Raw genomic sequence first — 19948 nt, forward strand, 5'->3', positions numbered from 1 at the left:
CCCCTCCAGGGATGGGGCAGCCACCACTTTTCCCTGGGCAACCTGGGCCAGGGCCGCCCCTCTGCAAAGATGCAGCTAAGTGGGACTGTGCCAATTCTTCAGGAGAAGAGGTTAAATCCAGTCATCTCAGCTCAGGGCTTCTGGCATCACCTTCCTCAGACAACCACGCCCCAGCCCATCTTGGGGAGGCACCCACACCCCCCTCAGGACACAACCTGGCTTCAGGTAGACTGTGAAATGATTTCTCTGAACACTCTGGAATTTGCAGGCTGGGGTTTGGATGGTAAAGGTGGTGACTTTGGATTTAACACCACAAAAAAAAAAAACAGAAACAGTGCAATTTGTTTTAAAAAGTGCACACACAACAGTGTACAAAGACTCCCGTGGGAGCAGCACAGGCACAAACCATTGTGGGCTCTGCCTTCCCCGTATTCCTGCCCCGAGCGCCAGATGGTTCCGAGGGGCCGACGCGGCACTGAAGAGTCGGCACTTTCTCCCAGCAAAGAGAAGATGCCCTGGAAAAAAACACAACAAGACTTTACACTGCAAAATGAAAACTTTCATTGTTTTATTCTTGACTGCAGCTGTTTACAGAAATATAGTTGCGAGTATACAAATATCCCAATAGAAGCAAAATATTTTTATTTTTTAATATTCAACAAGTTATCACAGGAGAGCTAAAAACATACGATGCAAATGAAATATCCCCTCAGAGAACAAACTGAAAACACCAGGTATCAGTGCTTCGAGAACCCCAGCTACGAAAGCCATCTACACAGAAATGCACAAAGGAATATCTGGTGCTACTTTCACGTTGCAGGACACTGGAGGCAGCTCAGCGGTCCATGAGTGCGTGCCAGGAACACATGGCAGAAAGGTAGGAAAACACTCCAAGGTGCAGCCACTAACAGGTAGAGAGCTCTGCTCTCAGGTTTTTTTGGAGCTTAACTCATTCATCATGAGCTCACACGTAAATATTTCCACTCGCCTTGTTACAAAGAGGATCCAGAATAAAAACTTCAGGAATACTGTGATCTGCCTAAGCAGGATAGAGGAACAGACGGGCCCCTCCCTCTCCTTTGAGAAGGGAGCCTCCCACATGGGTGCCACCTGCACAGAGGGCACTCAGACCAGACCTTCCCTGACCCAGAGAGGGACAGTTCACAGAATCACCAGGTTGGAAAAGACCCACCGGATCATCGAGTCCAACCATTTTTATCAAATACTAAACCATGCCCCTCAGTGCCTTGTCCACTCGTCCCTTAAATCCCTCCAGGGAAGGTGACTCAACCACCTCCCTGGGCAGCCTCTGCCAGTGCCCAATGATCCTTTCTGTAAAAAATTTTTTCCTAATGTCCAGATTAAACCTCCCCTGGCAGAGCTTGAGGCCATTCCCTCTCATCCTGTCCCCCATCACTTGGGAGAAGAGCCCAGCTCCCTCCTCTCCACAACCTCCTTTCAGGTAGTTGTAGAGCACAATGAGGTCACCCCTCAGCCTCCTCTTCACCAGCTTCCTCACTCTTCTCTGGACTCGCTCCAGTTTAGAGACTAAAGAGAAGCAAGGCCATTTACATGACCTGGACACAGGACCCTGCTCTGAATCCCGGTGCAGACGCACCCCACTGACACATTTCATAGGGCTGCAGCTGGGGTCTGACCCAAGCACCTGCAGAGCAGCAGCGAGGGGACTCCTCGGATCCCTCACCCTTGTCCCAACACACCTGAACGTTAGGAGACAATTTCATGAACCATAACAGCAAAAGTTACAGACCTCTGGAAAAAAGGGAGATGGGACCTGCAAACTGATGGCTTGAGGAGAAGGAATAAGGACATTTGCTTTGGCCAACGTGCTTTGATAAAGCCTGTTCTCAGGCTCAACCTCCTGTCAAACACCATGGAACACACCTGATCTGGGAGGAGGAGTTGTGGACAAAATACACGCTATCGATTTTATGACCTGGATTTCTCTTAGCTTCATTTCTCACCCTCTGTAAGAATTGGTGCGAGTTGGGGCAGGGTTCCTTGTGATTGGAAACCAGGGAGAGCTTCCACCAGCTTGGAAGGAGAGAGTTTCTAGAGAGTGGCTGCTGCAGTACTAAGTCAGTAAAACCAAAAGACTGAAGATGCCTGCCTTTATCAGACTTGAGGGTAGAGGAACAACAGGTTAAGCTTCTGGCACAAGCTGCTGGGAGACTGAGAACGGAAAAGGTCCCAGAGTCACGAGAGGGAAGCTGGCGGGGGAGCCCATGAATGTGGGAAGCTCCTGCGCTTGCCAAGCCCACCCAGCGGGCAGCTCTGACCCAAGGCTGGCAGTTCTAACAACACATCTGCAGTTCTTAATAAAAATATATAAAAATACAAAAGTGTACGCCGTTTCAAAGCCGTGGATATGGGCAACTTTCACAAGCAGAGCAAGGTTCTGGAGCAACACAACCAACAGTGCCACAGGTACAACGGAAAGGGGTTTATACAACAATTAATGAGTTACTACAAAACCCTCGGTAAATAACCTCATACTAAGGAAAAGTAATATATAAAAATGTAAATATAACAGTATTCTATGCATGTGTCTACTAATTATTTATATGTAATAGATATACGGCTCCTCTATATACATATATATAACCCCAGAATATACAGGCACTGCGTATTTACACACCTATACAGGTGATAAAAAAGGAAAAGCCTCCCCTCCTGTGTAACCCCACACTCAAACAGAATTTAACAAGTACACATTTACAGGAGTTTCTCTGCCAATGCCTTTTTCCTTGTATCTCCACACTACATCACATTTCCAGCAGGGATGCTCTGTGCTCCATGCCCAGCTCACAGGGCGCACGGACAGACACCCCTGTTTGTCTGCCCAGGTGCTACTGTCACACGCAACTGGGCTCCGTGTGAACACGAGGTTATCACGACCTATCTCAAAGGACTACTCCAAATTTAAACAAAAACCCCAAACAAAGCAACTTGGTACCTGTTCCCTTTTCACTTCTAAAATAGAGCTGCCACCAGTTCTGGGACATAAAATGCACATATTCCTTGAAAATAAATTGTGCACTTACAAGAAGTAAGCAGTGATGAATATTTCTCATTACCTTCCACCTCCAACGTGTAGCTCAGAGCATGCAAAGCAATTCCTTCTCATTCTTGCTTCTATCACTCAGCTGAAGTCTGTAATCCCTTGTACCCTATCCTGTAATGACCCTGAAAAAGCAACCCAACAGTTTGTCACACAGAGGCATGGGATGCAAAAACTGAAAATTCATAGAATCCTAGAATGGTTTGGATTGAAAGGGACCTTAAACCCACCCAGTTCCAGTCCTTGCCATGTGCAGGGACACCTCCCACCGCATCAGGCTGCGCCAAGCCCCGTCCAACCTGACGTTGAACACCTCCAGGGGTGAGGCAGCCCCTGTTCTAACCTTTAATGCCCGTGCCATGCACACACAGCCCCCTGGGGGGAACCACCTGTAGCTTCTTTAGTCCAATAACAAGTTTTCTTTTTAGAAACTACACTCAATCACAACAAATGCTTTAAAAAAACAAAGTTCAACTTCTCTCAATTAGAGGAATGTCCACTGAAACAGCTGCCCAAACTCAGTATTTGCAGTACAAAAACCTGCCAAAGTAACAAACACTGAACTGTTCACGCTTTACCTTAAAACTAAAGAGGAAGTACACGCCCTGTCAGTAATCAAAAATAATAAAGTAGTTGGCGATCAAATATCTACTTCGGAACAGCAAGGCTGAAATTATTTCTTGAACTATTTTTCTGTTACAACAACAGCAAAGCATTTGGCTTGAAGAACTGCTGAAAGAGCAGGCAGCGAGGAGGCAATTAATAACAGAACACAGACCTGCTCATGAAGCACAAACCTCCAATAACTTCCTGCCAGTGACGTTCAGCTAATAACTTTGTGGGGTGTTATTCACGTTTGTTTTTATATATATATATTAACAGCTGGGATGAGCAGGTCCCCCTCCCTTCACATGCAGGATCAGCTTAAACGCTTCTTTAAGAGTGAGAAAAAACACCGCAAAGGAAACTCATCCCAGCAAGGCAGCTCTGCAGTTCAGCATTCTTCACCTAGTAATATCTCCTATGTTTAATTGCCGCTCTGCGGATGTGACAGTAACTTCTGCTTTATAACAACGTCAAGAACTTTAAATTTACAGAGCTTATTGAGTCAGTATCTTCTAACTTTCAAATCAAAACGGAGTGGAACTGATGTCACCCCCTCAGCTCTGCAGGCAGCGCTGTCTGCTCACCACTAACAGTCACACCCGTGCGAGCGAGCAGGGGAGTCACCGTACGAATAAAACACCAAAAGCAGAGTAAGCTCCAATTATCAGTAACAACTGCTTAAATCATGTAAGTAAACGTTCAGGACTCTGATTAAAATCCAGATGTGGCTCACGCTGTTTGGATCTTTCTGCCATGAAATCCTGCAGCCACCTTTAAGCTCTTTATTGGCTTATCAAACCTCTTTATCCTCCGTAACAGCTGTCTCCGAGCAGCCGTTCCAGCACTCATCAACCGCTGAGCAAGCTCTCCATTCCTCAGACAAATACTTTTTGTAACCAAATCACATGTTCAAAGTGTTGTACGTTTAAGCACTGACCTAAAATGAACAAGGTAATTTAACACAAGAAAAGAAAGGTGTTATCCAGAAGTAAAAATGTGATAGCACAGCCCTTTTTTTTTAAATCTATTTATTTTTATATTTGTTTTTCTCTTTTCATAAGCGACCTAAAATACGCACGCGATTCAACCACACCCTTCCCCTGGAGCTGTAGCAGTCAAGTTCTCTTTTGGACACCCATCTTGTTATAAATGGAGAATTGGTCCCCAGTGACTTGGCACTGACCAACAGCACTTCAACGTAAGGATACACCCCTTTGGAACGACACAACGAATTGAAGCAGCACACGAGTGAATTTCTCATTCCTATTACTTCTTCTGTGTATGAAGGCCCCAGGTGACACCCAGCAGTTTGTCCTGGGATTGCGATCCTGCAAAAGCCACCGGTTTGTTTTAAAATAACTGGCTATCGACTTCCACAACCGTCTGGAAGTTGTTTCGGTCCATAATTCTCAGTCTTCTAACAAAGCTTCCTATTTAGTCAATGCTGCAGGATCGCTGTTCTCATGTCATGAACCGTAAGAGGATTTTGTTAATATTTTGTCTTACGAAAAAGAAAAGTAATCACAGAAAGAAAGTACAGTTCAGGGTTATAAAGCAGCTCTGGACATTATGAAGCAGGGAATTCTTTTTATCGTGATTAAAATTTTAAACATTTTAGCATAATCATAAATTAAGAGTTAAAACACAGAGGCGCTAATAATAAAATATTAAATAGACAATGATAGTGGATAAAAGCTGAATGGCTCATTCTGAATGAAACCCCAGTATTGTATATACGCCTAAATGCCTACGGGTTTCCTTACTAGGTCGTATTGCTGAGTGACAGACACATCGACACACACAGCGAAGCTTCTCATAGCCAGCTGGAACAAGAAACTGCCCGATGGAATGGCGAGAGATGAACAAGTTATTTATGTTGCAAAAAGTACTTAAATACTCAATAAAGACATAACAAACCCCACCCCACCCCACTGTTATCAGACGCCACGTTGTGGTAGAACATCAGACAAACTCACAAATTTACCACAAAAATGTGTGGCAAAAAAGAATATTTTATATATATGTATATATATAAATTTTTATATTTATGCCAATGTACTCACTCAGTACAAATAGCAAAATAGTATACCATTTCCTAAATACAAAATATAGCTTTCCAAAAAAATGAAACACACATTAGATATAAACCATCCAAAACTTGAACGATTGAAAACTGTATTCAAAATTAAATGACCCAGAGCAGGTCTCTTTCTGAAAAGTTCCCTTCATATCGGCAAGAAGCCTTACTACTGAAAACGTAATTCAATGCCTCTCAATGAGAGAGAGAAAGAGAGAGACAGAAAGAGAAAGTGAACGTTAGGACAGACTGACAAACAGGAAAATCCATTAAAACAAACAAAAACTCTACACGGCTCAACTAAGCACACAAGTTAAGGGAAAAAACACACAGTAAACAGACTCGAGTAACTTAAAAACCATTTACAGACTATTCTTTGTTATTTCAAATAACAAAAATGTAAAATGACGTGATACCAACTACACTCTACCGAGGCATAATAGCCATACACGACAGCTGTTTGGCTCTAACTGCAGCAACAGCTTTCTACGTGTGGAAGGAGAAGAAACAAATATCTGAAAGAGGCTGTAGTGAGATACCACAAAACCGTCTGGATAGTTGGAGCACCCAAAAAATTCACATGCCTCACAATACAACTGCATGGTCTGGAGTGGGTTGGTTTTACATTCTGTAACATCGGACAATATCTGTTTTATTTGAGACATGACGATCTAGGAACCAGACTTGGGGATTGTTGGTATTAAATTAAAAAGTCACTTCGAAACTGCAAGGAGCTCAATATGCTACAAAGATGCAATAGCTCAGGATGAAGTGAAATTCTCAAGAATGCTTAAAATAAAGTAATTTGCCCCCTACTTGGAGTAAAGTCAAGCTGAAAGATTGGTATCAGTAACAGCTGGAAAACGACTGGTTCAGGGGGATTCCTGCACTGAGAAGGTGGTGGAGAAATTGCTTCCTCTTTCCTTAACCCTTGATTATTTGTCAAAGCTTCTCCCGACTAAGCAATTTAATGCCACGGACTCCTAAAAGCTGCTTCTGATCTTTAAAGCTAGGAGGATATTTACGTTGTTTTTAAAAACACAACATGAAACTGAGGGAGGGAGAGGGAAAATCATGAGAAGAATGAAAGGGAGAAGGCTGGTTTGAGAACGGACAATGCAGCTTTACCGAGTTCTAGCCCATACAGAGTGAGAGACACAGAGGGGTTCTTTCCTCGGCCAGGCAGAAGGTTCATTTCAAGCTGAAGGTATTTTAGAGAACAAGATTTTAAGAGCAAAATTTAACTGAACATTCCCCTTCATTTCTTCATTTTGTTAGAGCCACCGAACCCTTGCTCTATGTACAGTTACACATAAGAGACATGGAAAACCGTTAATCACATTCTCAGGTGGGAAGCCCCCACCTCTGGCTATCTACAGCAGCAAGCATTTCTCTGCTTGTTTATTACAGTTACCAATATTTTTCATTGCCACCTCCTGCAATTAACAAATTGCAGTATTAGCTCTCCCACTCGACTGTAAAACACGCGATCCCTTCACTTACTGAGAGCTGTGAGACGTGGCTCACAGCACAGGCATTTGATGTTTCTGCTTCCCAAGCTTTTCTAGTCAGAACAGGGCATGTGAAGAAGGAAGAGGAGGGAACAAAAGTAAACGTGGTGACGTGTGTTACCTTCTAAGAACAATAATAACTGACCAGATATGCTTTAAATTCAAAGAGCTCCCCACTGTTAATGAGGTTTAGGAATCTGGTAGCAGTACAATCCCAAGCCCCAGTAAGACAAAGCATAGCTCTTCAGCATTATTGGCACTACAAATCCCAAATACTGTGGCCGTAGGTGCTAGACGCTGCAATTGGCCATACGTGTGCTCTTTAGAGAAGAGGGCTACGTTTTGACAGAAGCAATCAGCTGCACACAACCTAATCCCGAGCCGGAAGGTCTGAGAGAATTTGGGAAATCGTCACTTTTTTTACTTCATGGAATTTCTGCAAGAAAAAACAAGCAAGCAAAAAAAGTTAGGTATTGCAAGCAAAAGCAATCCTCTTGCTTTTATGCAGTTCCTTCATCTTTAAAGTGTCCTTCACAACAGACATGAAGCTAAGAGTGAGTATCGGAACGCATTATAACCCAGAATTACTCTCCCTCCCCTCCATTTTTTAAGGAAATTAAGCGTAACACATAACTGAAACTTGTGGGGGGTTCAGGATGGCACCACAGTTAACTACAGTCAAGTTATGCCCTGGGAACAATACTAGATTCCAGAGTCCTCTGGCTTCTTGGCACTCATTTGTAGTTGAAGTCTCTTTCCCCTCTCTGAAAAAGGCACGGTCTCAGAGGAAAATGTCTCCTAGTAACAGCTGCCTTTGGCACCTCACAGTACAAACACCAGCACATAGCACACTCCCAACAGCCACTATATTCTACCAAAACTTGTCTCCACGTTACATTCTTGTAACCCAGGGGCAATTTCAGAATAGTACAGACGTCAGGGGTTATCTAATCCATAAGCCTTCAGTTTTTAAACACAGCCAATATTTCCTAACGCTTTCATCTGCCCGGCTGTCAGTGACCTGCTCTCCTTCCTGATATGCGACCGTAACAGCAGGTGACAAATCATACAGCAACTGGATGACAAGACCCAGTCTCAACCAACTGTTTCATACAAAGTTTCACCTCTGTTTTCAGTAACTTTTCATTCTAGCCACAGGGATTATATTATTATTTCAGCCCTACTGGTATTTTAGCTGATCTCTTAGAGCACAGCGACACACTCTGAAGTAAAGACTTATTGAACGGAAGTACGCACGGCAGGAAAGAACCCCAAACACATCACTCACTTGCCTAATTAAAACGAGCCAGTCATATTGTTCCCCTGGTTTTGCAATGACACAAGCAGATCATCAATTTTCTCAATATTCTGGTTGGTTGCCATAGCTGAAGGCAGTGGAGGAGTCTCCGATATCTGCTGGGAGAGCAGCGCTGGCACTGCTGCTTGTCCCTCACTCTGTGGCTGACCTGGCTGGCTGATGGCCATCAACTCATCCGGTAACGTAGCTGGTCCAGAGGTTAGCAGCTGCCCACAGTCTGTTGAGAAGTAAGCGAAGAACAACGGACCATTTAAAGTAGGTTTATACATGCAGTGAAATTGCCAATTCCTTTACATACAACCATAGTGACCATAAACGATGTAGAAAGGTGCATGCACAAGACCACTTTCGCTCACCACTCCGTCTGCATATAAGGAGAGGTTTGAGGTGTATTGAATATATGGACTCTAGATAGAACCAAACGCTATTAACACCTCAGCTAGAAGAAAAACAAAAGGCAGAGCATAAATGAAATGTTGACTGTGCTCATCCTTTGTCTTTCTTAATTATTGTTGTGTCTTTTTCCAATCAGCCAACATATACAACTAGCTCCTTCTGTAAATCTGCAAGTGGTGCCACATCTCCTGCCACTTCTAGCGTCATCTTCAGGTTCACAGGAAGGCCTGGCTGTAGATGGTCTGATTGTCAGAGGTTATACAACAAAGCAAATATTCAGCTATAACCACAGACTGTGTACACAGCTGCAGTTTTCTCTCCAGATCTTTTATAAGACTCTATAATCATCATCTGCATCCGCTGCTTGCAGACCTTCACAGGTACGTACAGCCCTCCTGACAGATGGGAGGATCTACATCCCACAGAACCTGTCAGAGATATGGAAAAGTGCTGGCTTATGAAGTTAAAGGAGTTTCAAATACACTTCAATAGACACTTCTCTGGACTACGGAGCTTAAAAAAATCCTTCCTTTCAATAATGTGTGGAGAAGTTATTGCATAAGTTGTAGAAATGAAATGCAGCAGGAAAAAGATTAGTGGAGCTGCCTTAAGAAGGTGTAACTTCTCTTTTTTTAAATGTGTCTACATGCATTTTACATTACATCTGTATTGTTAGTAATTTTATATATACTATTTCTATATAAGTATATAGAATTCTAAGACGGTTTTTTCACGTGTAAATCCTAAGAGTAAGATCAACAGGTATTTAAACTAAAATTTCTCATGCAAAATCAGCAACATAACTGTACATGCAACATGAAGAGTGTCTATACTCTCGATCACAGTGCTGTATTACCTATTTCAGGATTTTGGTTTTTTTCGCTAAGGAACTAACTTAGAATTGAATAATCATTGTCTTGTAGGCAACAATTAGTAGCTCCTCTAAATTGTAAACTCGGAATTGGGCATCTACCACTTACTGTTCTGAATGCCAAACAGGAATATTCCTGATGTTTGCTGAGACGAAGCAGGAGAATTCTGCAGCTGGTTGATAGCACCTCCCGCTGTATTGTGAAACAGAGAAGCTTGCTGCTGTGGAGGAGAAGCAGTTCCTTGCATTCCCGCCATGCTGTTCTGAGAAGAGAACATCGGAGACTGCTGCAGCTCTTGCTGGCTCATACTGTTCTGCAAGGCAGACATGGAAGCTGAAGAGATGAAGAGAGTGACTTGTTGCTCTTGAGAACTTGGTGACCCTTGGACCAACTGAATCTGGGGTGAGTTATGGAAGATAGCTGGCTGCTGTGCTTCAGCCTGGTTGGATCCAGGATTCTGAAGAGAAGACACTGTAGTCTGACTCTGGAATTGCATGGGCTGCTGCTCCTGGTTCATCGGTGCGATGTTAGTCTGTGGATGAAAAATGGACTGGCCCTGTTGCTCCTGATTGGTAACTGTGTTTTGATTTGGATTGAAAATTATGTTCTGCTTCTGAGGAGCAATTGTACTCATTGCATTTTGATTACTGAACATCATGTTCTGCTGTTGCTGTTGCTGCTGCTCTTGAGATGGAGGACTACTCTGCATAGCAACTATCGAATGCTGGGGCTGGAAGATAGCTCCCTGTTGGTTCTGGGGAATTGAACTGGACTGGATAGAGCCTAACGACACTTGAGACTGAAACAAACCTTGCTGAGCAGGCTGGGTCTGCGGCTGTTCTTGGGGAAGCATAGAACTCTGGATATGAGAGATCTGTGTCTGCTGCTGGAAAGAAGTCTGCTGTTCAGTGTTTGTTGCTGTCTGAAGAGGAGAAATGGAATTTGGGCTTGTAAAGAATGACATCTGTTCTTCCTGAGTTGCAGGGTTGCTCATGGAACTCTGGGAAAGGAACATGTTGGCAGACTGCTGGTCTTGAGGAACCGAAGAGCTCTGTAGTACACCCATGGCGTTCTGCGAATGGAACATTGGAGGCTGCAGTTGGTCTGAGGAATTGGTACTGGCCTGGTTGTGGACAATGGAATTTGGACTGTGGAAAATAGAGCCTTGTGTTTCCTGTGATATATTCTGAGTGTCACCAATAGGATTCTGAGAGTGAAAAAGTTGAGCTTGTGAATGTGGAGACTGCTGCATAAAGCTTCCTGACTGAATAGACATGATTTCTCCGCCTTGCTGGAACAGACCACCTCCTTGTTGTTGGGTTCCACTTGCCTGAACGGTCATCATGTTTTTGGTAGATGAAAAGAGATTAACTTGTGATTGACTTTCTCCGCTGTGCTGCATTTGAACCATGGTCTGAAATACCGTACTTTGTATCTGTTTATTCTGTCCTGAAGCTTCCTCTCCATCTGCAGAATTGGATGCCTGAAACATAGTAGGTCCGTTGTTGGAGACCTGCTGCTGTGCAGTAGGAGTAGTCTCACTTCCAGAAACACCAGGAGATGAAGAGAATAATTCACACTGCATTTGCATGTCTTCGTTTGTCGACAACCCACTCATTATGTGAGAAGCCTGCTGATAGACAGGTGACTGTTGGAGGGCTCCATTCCCTGAAGTAGTCGAAGAGAACAGATCGGACTGCATCTGAGTTGCAGCCTGACAAATGTTTTGTTGGATTCCTATCACCATCGCTGCAGAAGTCTCCATCGCCTGCTGCTGCTGCTGCTGTTGCTGCTGTTGACTGGACAACGCATTTTCAGGCTGCGGGTGAACATTTTCAGCTCGTCCAGGCAAAAGGTTCTCTGGTCTGGAATGGACAGCAGTGTCTGATGAGGAAAATATCCCAGGATTGACACTATTTTGTATCTGGCTAACTTGCTGAAAAATATCTGCGTTTAGCTGATCTTGAACATCCTCATTGCTGTCTGAACCAGAAAATAGAACAGAAGATAACTGCTGTTGAGCTTCCAATACCTGTTGCACCAAGTCAACGTTTCTGTTGCTGCCAGTGGCAGTGTTAGTTGGAAAATTTCCAGCTTGCAGTTGCTGGATAGTGTTCTGTAACTGACTCACGCCACTCGCCGATGAGAAAATACTTGATGAGATCTGTTGCTGCAATGCCTGTGCTGGTTCTGAGAGTGTAGACTGTTGTTGTTGTGATGCATCAGTTAATTGTGACAAAGTCACTACTGTGCCATCTGATTGCAAGACTTCCCTAGGTTGGGAATCTCTGGTTTGGAACTGTGCTGCTTGCTGCAACAAAGCATCGCTGTTCTGCAGCTGACCCGGCGTAGAGACTGCTGAAAAGCTACCAGGCTGGGAAATGTCCTGTGTCTGGATAGTAGTTAGTGTCTCTGGATTATACACCTTCGGTTGTATTTGTTGCTGGCTTTCATTTTCAGAAGGTAAATGGGAAGCAGAAGTTGATATGCCAGACATACTGTTTTCCAATGTTTGTTGAGTTGGTCCAACCACATTTGAAGCCTGAGAAGACCAAAATATTAAGCAATTTGTAAGCTTACTGAGGTTATGCTTATAAAATTTCCATCAATCCACTATGTTCAAGAAAGATGTGACGAACAATCTGACGGTTTATGTATCTCTCAATACATAAGCAAACAAGTCAGCGAGTGACTAGCAGTGGAAACGCTACTTCAAGGAAGAAGTCAAGGTACAATTTAATGAAAGCAATGCTAGAAAGTGATTATAATAATATTCTTACAGTCATTTACTAGTTCTGTGTCACAGGATAAAAAAATTCATTCTAGCATCACTGAACAATCAATCTTTTTGAATGCAGGAACAAGGCAAGTTACTTTCAAGGAAACTGCCTAGTCTTTTAATGATGTTCTGTGTTTTCTGCAGACCGATTTCGGATGTGACATTTTCCGTGTGTTACTCTTCTCCGCTATTAGAACATGGATCAATAGTTAGACGTAACTAAGACTATTGAAGCTATTGTCTTCAGATCACAATCCAACTTACCTTGAACACAGGGGGAGATCTTTTTTCTGCGCATACTTCCATTGGAGCCACGTCCTCTTTCTTAATCATACTGCTTGGCATGAGTGGAGTTATCAAGGCACTAGGAAGAATGTTTACCTTCTCCAGGTTACAACCAGTGGCCTTCACTGCTGCAGCCACAAATAAAAGTAGAAGAGCAATAGAATGTTAACATTTGTCATGCAAAGAGTGGATATCCTATGGTGGCTTGCTTCCTGTCTCACTTCTCAGCCCTACCAGAAGAGCTCTCATCACCATCTACGACGCCGATATGCAGAAAGATCATTGCAAACATTTGAATACTTCAAACCTTCCAAAGGTTTTAAGACTAGCAGCAATGCCATAGTTTTAATTCCATTTTGTATTTTTCCAGACCAGGACAGCCAGCCACCAACTGCTTAAACTACAAACATAACAGTTTAAGACATCTTTCCACAAACTTTAAGATTTTAAGTTTTACTGCACTTCAACCACATAACTTTTCTGTTTCATTTTGAAATTTGTCTGGTTTCAGAAAACCATGTGAACAGAGTGCTCAGAGCATTCAGATTGTATTTTTATTCTGTTAAAAGGACTAATCAAGCCAAAACTTGATCAATCTGTATGCCAGCTCTGTAGCAAGACCACGTTATTTTGCCTTTGAGGTGCCTATTTTTTCTGGGTTTTTTTAGTAGTTAAGTAGTTAATTTTAGTACTTCTTAAAATTAATTAATTAGTTATTATTTTCCTCATCTTTTTAATCTTGCTAATAGAAGTCTTACCAGTCCTTTCATCAGCTTGTTTCCATGACCTAAATATTTTTGCGTATTTCTCCCCCAAATATTCTCTGCAGTTTTAAACTCATCACATCTTGTATTACCCTCCCTGACAAGTTGTAAAGTCAACTTGTAAATAATTTCACCGCCAAGACCAAGCTGTTAACTTTGCACATGAGCTTCACAATTTTAACCTGAAGCTAGGGATTCCTATCAAACTTGTGATCACATTGTTCATTTGCTTACCTTTCAACCTGCTTTCACCAGACCAGACTCTGGAAATTTCCATTAACCTTTGTACACTACAAAGGTTTTAACAATCAACTAAGAAACATTTCCTTCCTCTACTTGATTTCTGTATCAGAATGATCAATTCACTTCACACTTAAAACCAGGCAAACCTAAAACTTGCTCCCTTGGAACAAAATCACAAGCTTCTCACGGGTAGAATGGACAGAAAAGAAAAAAACCCAATCTTCCTGAAGGGATTAAGCTGAAATTGCCAAAATTACCATTCTTAACTAGATCCACTGAAATTAGTCTTATAAACCACTGGGAAGCTTCTGAAAATTACCAAGCTTGCACATTCATGTTTTCAGTACTCAGTTCTTCCCCACCACTACCAGAATGCGTGTTTTTGCTTAAATCAACATCACATAGTTTCCAAATCCTTTGTATTAACTGCCTTCTTAGACTTCTTTCTGTTTTCCTCTTCACTTGCAAGCATAATAAATGAAGACTGGACTGCAGGGCCTGAGACACTGTGGTGGTGCAGCCCCTCTCAAGACCATTGTGCGATCCAGGGTGAGCTTTGCATGTTATGGAGAGAATTCCCATTGTTTCATGCCTTTGTACAAGTGCAGAGAGTCGAAATGATGAAGAGCTCTCTGACCACACCTGGAACTCCGGCTGCCTGACAAAGGTAGGGAACAGGGACAATCCGTCACTCCCTGACAGTCCTGGAACACCTGCTGCCTGGATCGTAGCCCAGGCAGGATGGTACCAAAACGGTATGATCTGAAAAGTAATGGACTTATACAGCTGGTGGAAAATGCCAGAATTACCTAACACGAATCCGGCCAGAATGGAAAAACACTGACCAAAGTCAAGCATCTTGTGAACCTATAAATAGAGATTCTAAGTGAGACCCTCTGAGCAATCCTGGATCTCAGCGGGCTGCGACCAGCATCTCCCTCTGAGCTGGGACACCTCTCGGGCGTGGATTCCTCCACATTTAAAGACCATTTGTTAACGAAGCTGATAAAGGCACAGACTTTCCAAGACTCAAAGACAGTCTGCTAATAAAGGCAATGAAGGAGAAAGGCGAAGTCAGACTTTGAGACTCAACAATCGTCCACTGATGAATGCCGGTGCAGTAGAAGTGAGTAACTCACTAAGCTCAAGAAAAGGGGGATTTTAGCTACAGGTTAACGCTGCGTGTCTGTAAATCTATGTCTTTGCGTTTGTGTGTGTCTGTACACATGATCTGATTTAGGAAACTGTGTACTAAGTCTCATGTGAACCCTGCCATTTTCAAACCTTTAACTCAGTCACTGTTTCGGTTACAGTAAATTCCACTGAACCACTTTGTTAAATTGGCTAACGATTAAGTGCTGTTACTGCTAATAAATCCCAAATTGCTACTAAATCAAAGCTGTGTACGAATCCATTTGTGACGAATTAGCAAGCCAGCAGGATCCTAAATCAAGATTCACAACAAACTGGCGTACTCAAACTATGAGCAAAAGTGATTCTTTAAGCAATTCCAACCTCCCGCTCGTGACAGGCATAAAGAAATGAAAATATTATTTCTAAGATTATTTTTTTAAGTTTTTGTCCTATATTAGCTCACATTAAAATATACTTAAAGGAATTATGTTGTAAAGTAAAACATTCACAATCAGAAAACAAGCCTCTCTCTAAGAATATGGCCAGATTTTATAAGCACAGTCTTCTCTTCACAGGATGTCTGATTCATTCTTCCAAATCTGGGTAGGAATTTATAGTTAAGTTATTAACAACAATGATAAGAATCAATTTAGTACCTTTTATAGCCTCTTCAAAAGAACAATGTTGGGCTGGGCTGGAGATTTCCTTCTTCACATTAACATTCAGCGTACCAGCTGTCGAGACAAAACACATTGAAAACTTCCTTATGTTAAAATAACAAACAAGCAAAAAACCCAAATACAAACCAAAACAGTTCATTATACCTTAGAGAAACTAAGGTTCTTTGAAACCCCAAGAAACATTCCAAGTTTACACAAACTTTCTGTTTGTAGCTGTGAATGCACCAGTGATCACAGTGCCCAGAATATCATTTTCACTTCCAAAAATGAAACAGCCAGTTGGCCACTGCACCATGCATTGTAATACAGATAAATAAAACCACATTGTATGGTCAAACTTCAGTATACCTATCATTTTAGGACAATGCTTGGTGCTATTTTTTGGTTTTATTTGCTGCTCTGTATATAATACGTCTACTTTTTTCCTGCTGAGCTTCATTTTGTACCTTATACTAGAAATTGATGCTACTCTATTGGCAGCCATCTCCATGCAGCAGAAATCGGAGCTACCTGTTACATAGATAAGAAAAGCCAAGCCTTTAGATCTTATTATTTAATAGTGCAAACCTCACATCAGGAAGAGGAGTTTGAAAAGATCCATGTTACTTAAGATTCCTGCTGCAGGGACTAAATACTGTAAATCAGAAATGAGATGTTTAGCAGGAAATACGGTCCATTCCTCCCCCAGTTTTTTATTTTACATACATGTATCTGGAGTGTATGTAAATGGTTGCGCATCATGCGATCTTCCAGCATTGGTCACCACGTATATTCCCACAGAAACAGCTGAGGTTATTTGCTGGTCATGATATGGTGGCACCTTCACAATAAGGTGATTCTACAACACAAAAATAATTTAAAAATCATATATTTCATTACTATTGACCTTAACGATATTTATATTCATCAAACCAGAGACGCAGACTAATAAAACACCATAAAAATGGAAAACACTGGGGAAAAGTGATCAAGTTACACTTTCAGTAACTAACTTGTGCTAGAAGAGTGATTTGGATCATCTGCCTAGATGATGCTCACTGGCAACTTACAGCTTAAACAGAAGGTGGTGAAAGAAAAAACATAAAGATCAGTACTTTAAACATAAGCTTTACTGGACTGCAGTCGGTTTGCCACCAAATCCTGCCAGACTCAGACACTTCACTGTTCTGCTGAATCAGGTCTTTACATTCAGTGCGAACAGATGGAGGATGCAGTTTCATGTTACACTTAAGCAGATTTAACACTGAGCAGACATCAAAAAATAGGCTTGAATCATTCATCAACAGTAATAGGGATGAGCGACAGGCTGTCTATTTCCCAACTATCTATTCCACTAAGTGAGAAATCGTTTCCTCCAGCGCATGTATGGAACACCGCCCTCAGAGGTGGGAGCAAGATGATATTTGTCAGACATCATTTACATCTAAATTTCTCTCATTTCAGTTCAATGATCCATAAAGACCCTTAGCTGTGTCAAAAAGAATAAAATAATGTTTTGCAAAACATTCAAAGCAGAACAGAAATCCGGCCAGGTATAGATACCGTGGTGTACCCACAATGTATTCCCATTCAGCAGTAACTTAATGTGCCCTTGGGAAAGCTGCTGGCCTTTTAAATACATTGCACATAAGGGCAAAGACTTGCTCATGAAGCTCACAGATGCCACAGCAGGAGAGTGGTATAAGTTCTCAGTCAGAAATTGAACAAGTATACTTGTGTAAACCTAAAACTACGATATTCTACTGGACTTCTTAAAGAACACATTTCAAGAAAACAAAAGAGGACAGGAAGAGGGAAAGGTTTATTTGATTTTTCTTTGGAAAAAGAGTCAATGCCATTCTATGGTGGTAGTAGTAGTAGTAGTAGTAATAGTAATACAAAAGTACCTGATGAAATAATTCCATGTCTATTTCAGCTTCTGCCTTCCATGAATTCTCATCTAAATGAAAAGTTAAAAAGCATAGTTTATCACACATCCATATAAAGCAATTTATTTTAGTGCTTCTGAGTTTGCTCTCTACAACTAAACCCTATCAACCAACACAAACCCAAATACGCTCTTTTCAGCACCCCAAGCCATTACTGCTTTCACACTAACCAGAAATATTCTCTTGGAAAATCACTTTTGTTCCCTTTAGAAAGTTCTTGCCAATCAGAAAAACTTCCTCTTCACCCTTCACTGAACAACTGTGCAGACTTTTCTTTAGGATCTCTGGAACTCCTGCTGGTTGAGCTGCAATCAAAAAAACACATAGTCGGAAATCAAGAACGTATCAACAGCCAAAACAAAAAGCTTTTACTTAGAGGATTAAAAGGGAAAGAACAAAATAAGTTCTAAGCTTCCTCCTTTACTATATCATTAATGACAGAACTTTTTGAAAGAGAACTGTTTCTACTATTTTCTCATTAAATGTAATGACCTCGTAGAAATCACGCTTGGGTAGATGATCCACTAATAATATTTTCCCTTTTCTCCTGCATTTACTACATCTTCAAAATGAAACTTTCAGTGCTCAAAAAAAAGTTCAGGAGAGAAGAAAATTTGGTTCCATAATTTCCTCACATGGAAAGTGATAAACAAATGCATCAGCTCTTGGGTACAGCTGAAGCTCACCTTCAGATTTACCCTTATGCTCATAAAAATATATTTTATGAAGCTTTGCTTTGTTATGCAAAAGGGTAGAAGTACCAATTCCCATACTACCTGTTTTTTCAGGGTTTTTTTTTAAAAACGATGCAGCCTTCTGGCTGGTGCAAGAGCAAACCCAGGGGTTTGAGCAGCCTTATCCAGTGGGAGGTGTCCCTGCCCATGGCAGAGGGGCTGGAACTAGATGGACTTTAAGGTCCCTTCCAACTCAAACTAGTCAATGATTCTATGATAACCTATAAACTAGCAAAGAAAATGCAGCTTACAGATATACATCCCTGGAAACCTCTGCTTCTCACCAGTGACTCAGATGATGATTTATGTAACATACATTGCAAACTGTCTTCGCTGTGAATTACTTCTATGCTTCTTAAAGCATAAATCAAATAAGAGCACGTATGGTAAATGAAAATGAGCACCAAAGACAATGTAAATGCAGACATACATTTTAAAATAACGTGTTTTGACTTTGTCACATGTAGTATGTTATAAAATTATTCCAGTTTCTAATAAAGGTTTCTCAATCACCTTTTCCATTCAGCATACAATCCTACTGGCATAAGCTTTGCACTTACGTGGCCCACTTTTAGTGCTTGATAACAGCATTCTCTGGGCTTCCTACACAGAAGAACATACATACTGCAACTCTCCAAATTATTTAATGACCTTTTAAAAAGGATTTTTCTACAACTCTTGCAGCGGGTTCCTAGGCAACCATTACGCAACTACTAAATATGCTCAAGGCACATGAACTTCTGAATTTAGGTTTGCTAACAAATTAACAAAGCCTATTTAAAACACAGACCTTAAATAAAGGCCCTGCATCTACTTAATGTCTTTCTTATGGTTTCAGAAACATTACTGTAACTTTAACAGCAATATTAGTAATAAAACACAGGATATACAGGCTCTGATGAGGGAAAATGAAACCCTTATTATGCCAAGGTGGAGTTCACATCTGTAATAAGACGTATGTGGCAAAGAAACCAGATCTGCTGGAGATGACTGATATAAATAAATAACTTCATAAACCACAAAATTTTATGCCATGTCAATCAGCCAATACATGTGTACCAGCACTGTCTGGTTAGCTAATGTCTACTGGAAGTCACCATAACCTCAGAGTAAGCCAAGACAGCAGAAGCACACAAGCCTGGAAAGAGCTTCAAGAATTCGCCTCTCAACTTTACATCACAATCAGTTTTACCCACATCATTCCTCGAAGACATGAGTCTAGCCAGTTTCTTTCTTTTAGACTTCCAGCAATGGAGATGCAATAAAATTCCTGGGCAGTCCCTTAGGAACTTAAACAATTAGGGAGATTCTCTTATCAACTGACCAAAACCCAGTTTGCAAAAAACTTAACCAATTTACTCTTAACTATATTTTTTTAGTACTTTATTGATGGAAGGATAACTGTGATTTCCTCCTTTCCCCTAATGTCTCTTAGCATGTACTGAGCAATATATCCTGTCTTTCACTCACTGCCCATATCTCAAAACACAGCTGCTAATGTTATGGGTATAAATGGATGCATTCGACAGAGAACATAGA

At 41.6% G+C, this 19948-nt stretch overlaps 1 protein-coding gene across 2 annotated transcripts in view; it reads right to left on the reverse strand.

The window, feature by feature from the left end:
- Window positions 1-551: 551 nt before the first annotated feature.
- NFAT5 (nuclear factor of activated T cells 5) overlaps window positions 552-19948 on the reverse strand; it is a 64872-nt gene continuing 45475 nt past the window's right edge. For both annotated transcript variants that reach the window (XM_069868725.1, XM_069868726.1), the window contains exons 7-14: window positions 17846-17980; window positions 17634-17686; window positions 16453-16585; window positions 15724-15801; window positions 12906-13054; window positions 9971-12404; window positions 8569-8811; window positions 552-7712 (exon numbers count right to left, since the gene is read on the reverse strand). In XM_069868725.1, coding sequence (XP_069724826.1) covers window positions 8573-8811; window positions 9971-12404; window positions 12906-13054; window positions 15724-15801; window positions 16453-16585; window positions 17634-17686; window positions 17846-17980 — 3221 coding nt within the window. In that variant the 3' untranslated portion in view covers window positions 552-7712; window positions 8569-8572. The remainder of the gene's footprint in view (window positions 7713-8568; window positions 8812-9970; window positions 12405-12905; window positions 13055-15723; window positions 15802-16452; window positions 16586-17633; window positions 17687-17845; window positions 17981-19948) is intronic.

Source organism: Phaenicophaeus curvirostris, chromosome 14 (genome assembly GCF_032191515.1).
Source record: "Phaenicophaeus curvirostris isolate KB17595 chromosome 14, BPBGC_Pcur_1.0, whole genome shotgun sequence".
In the NCBI taxonomy this organism is placed as follows: domain Eukaryota; kingdom Metazoa; phylum Chordata; class Aves; order Cuculiformes; family Cuculidae; genus Phaenicophaeus; species Phaenicophaeus curvirostris.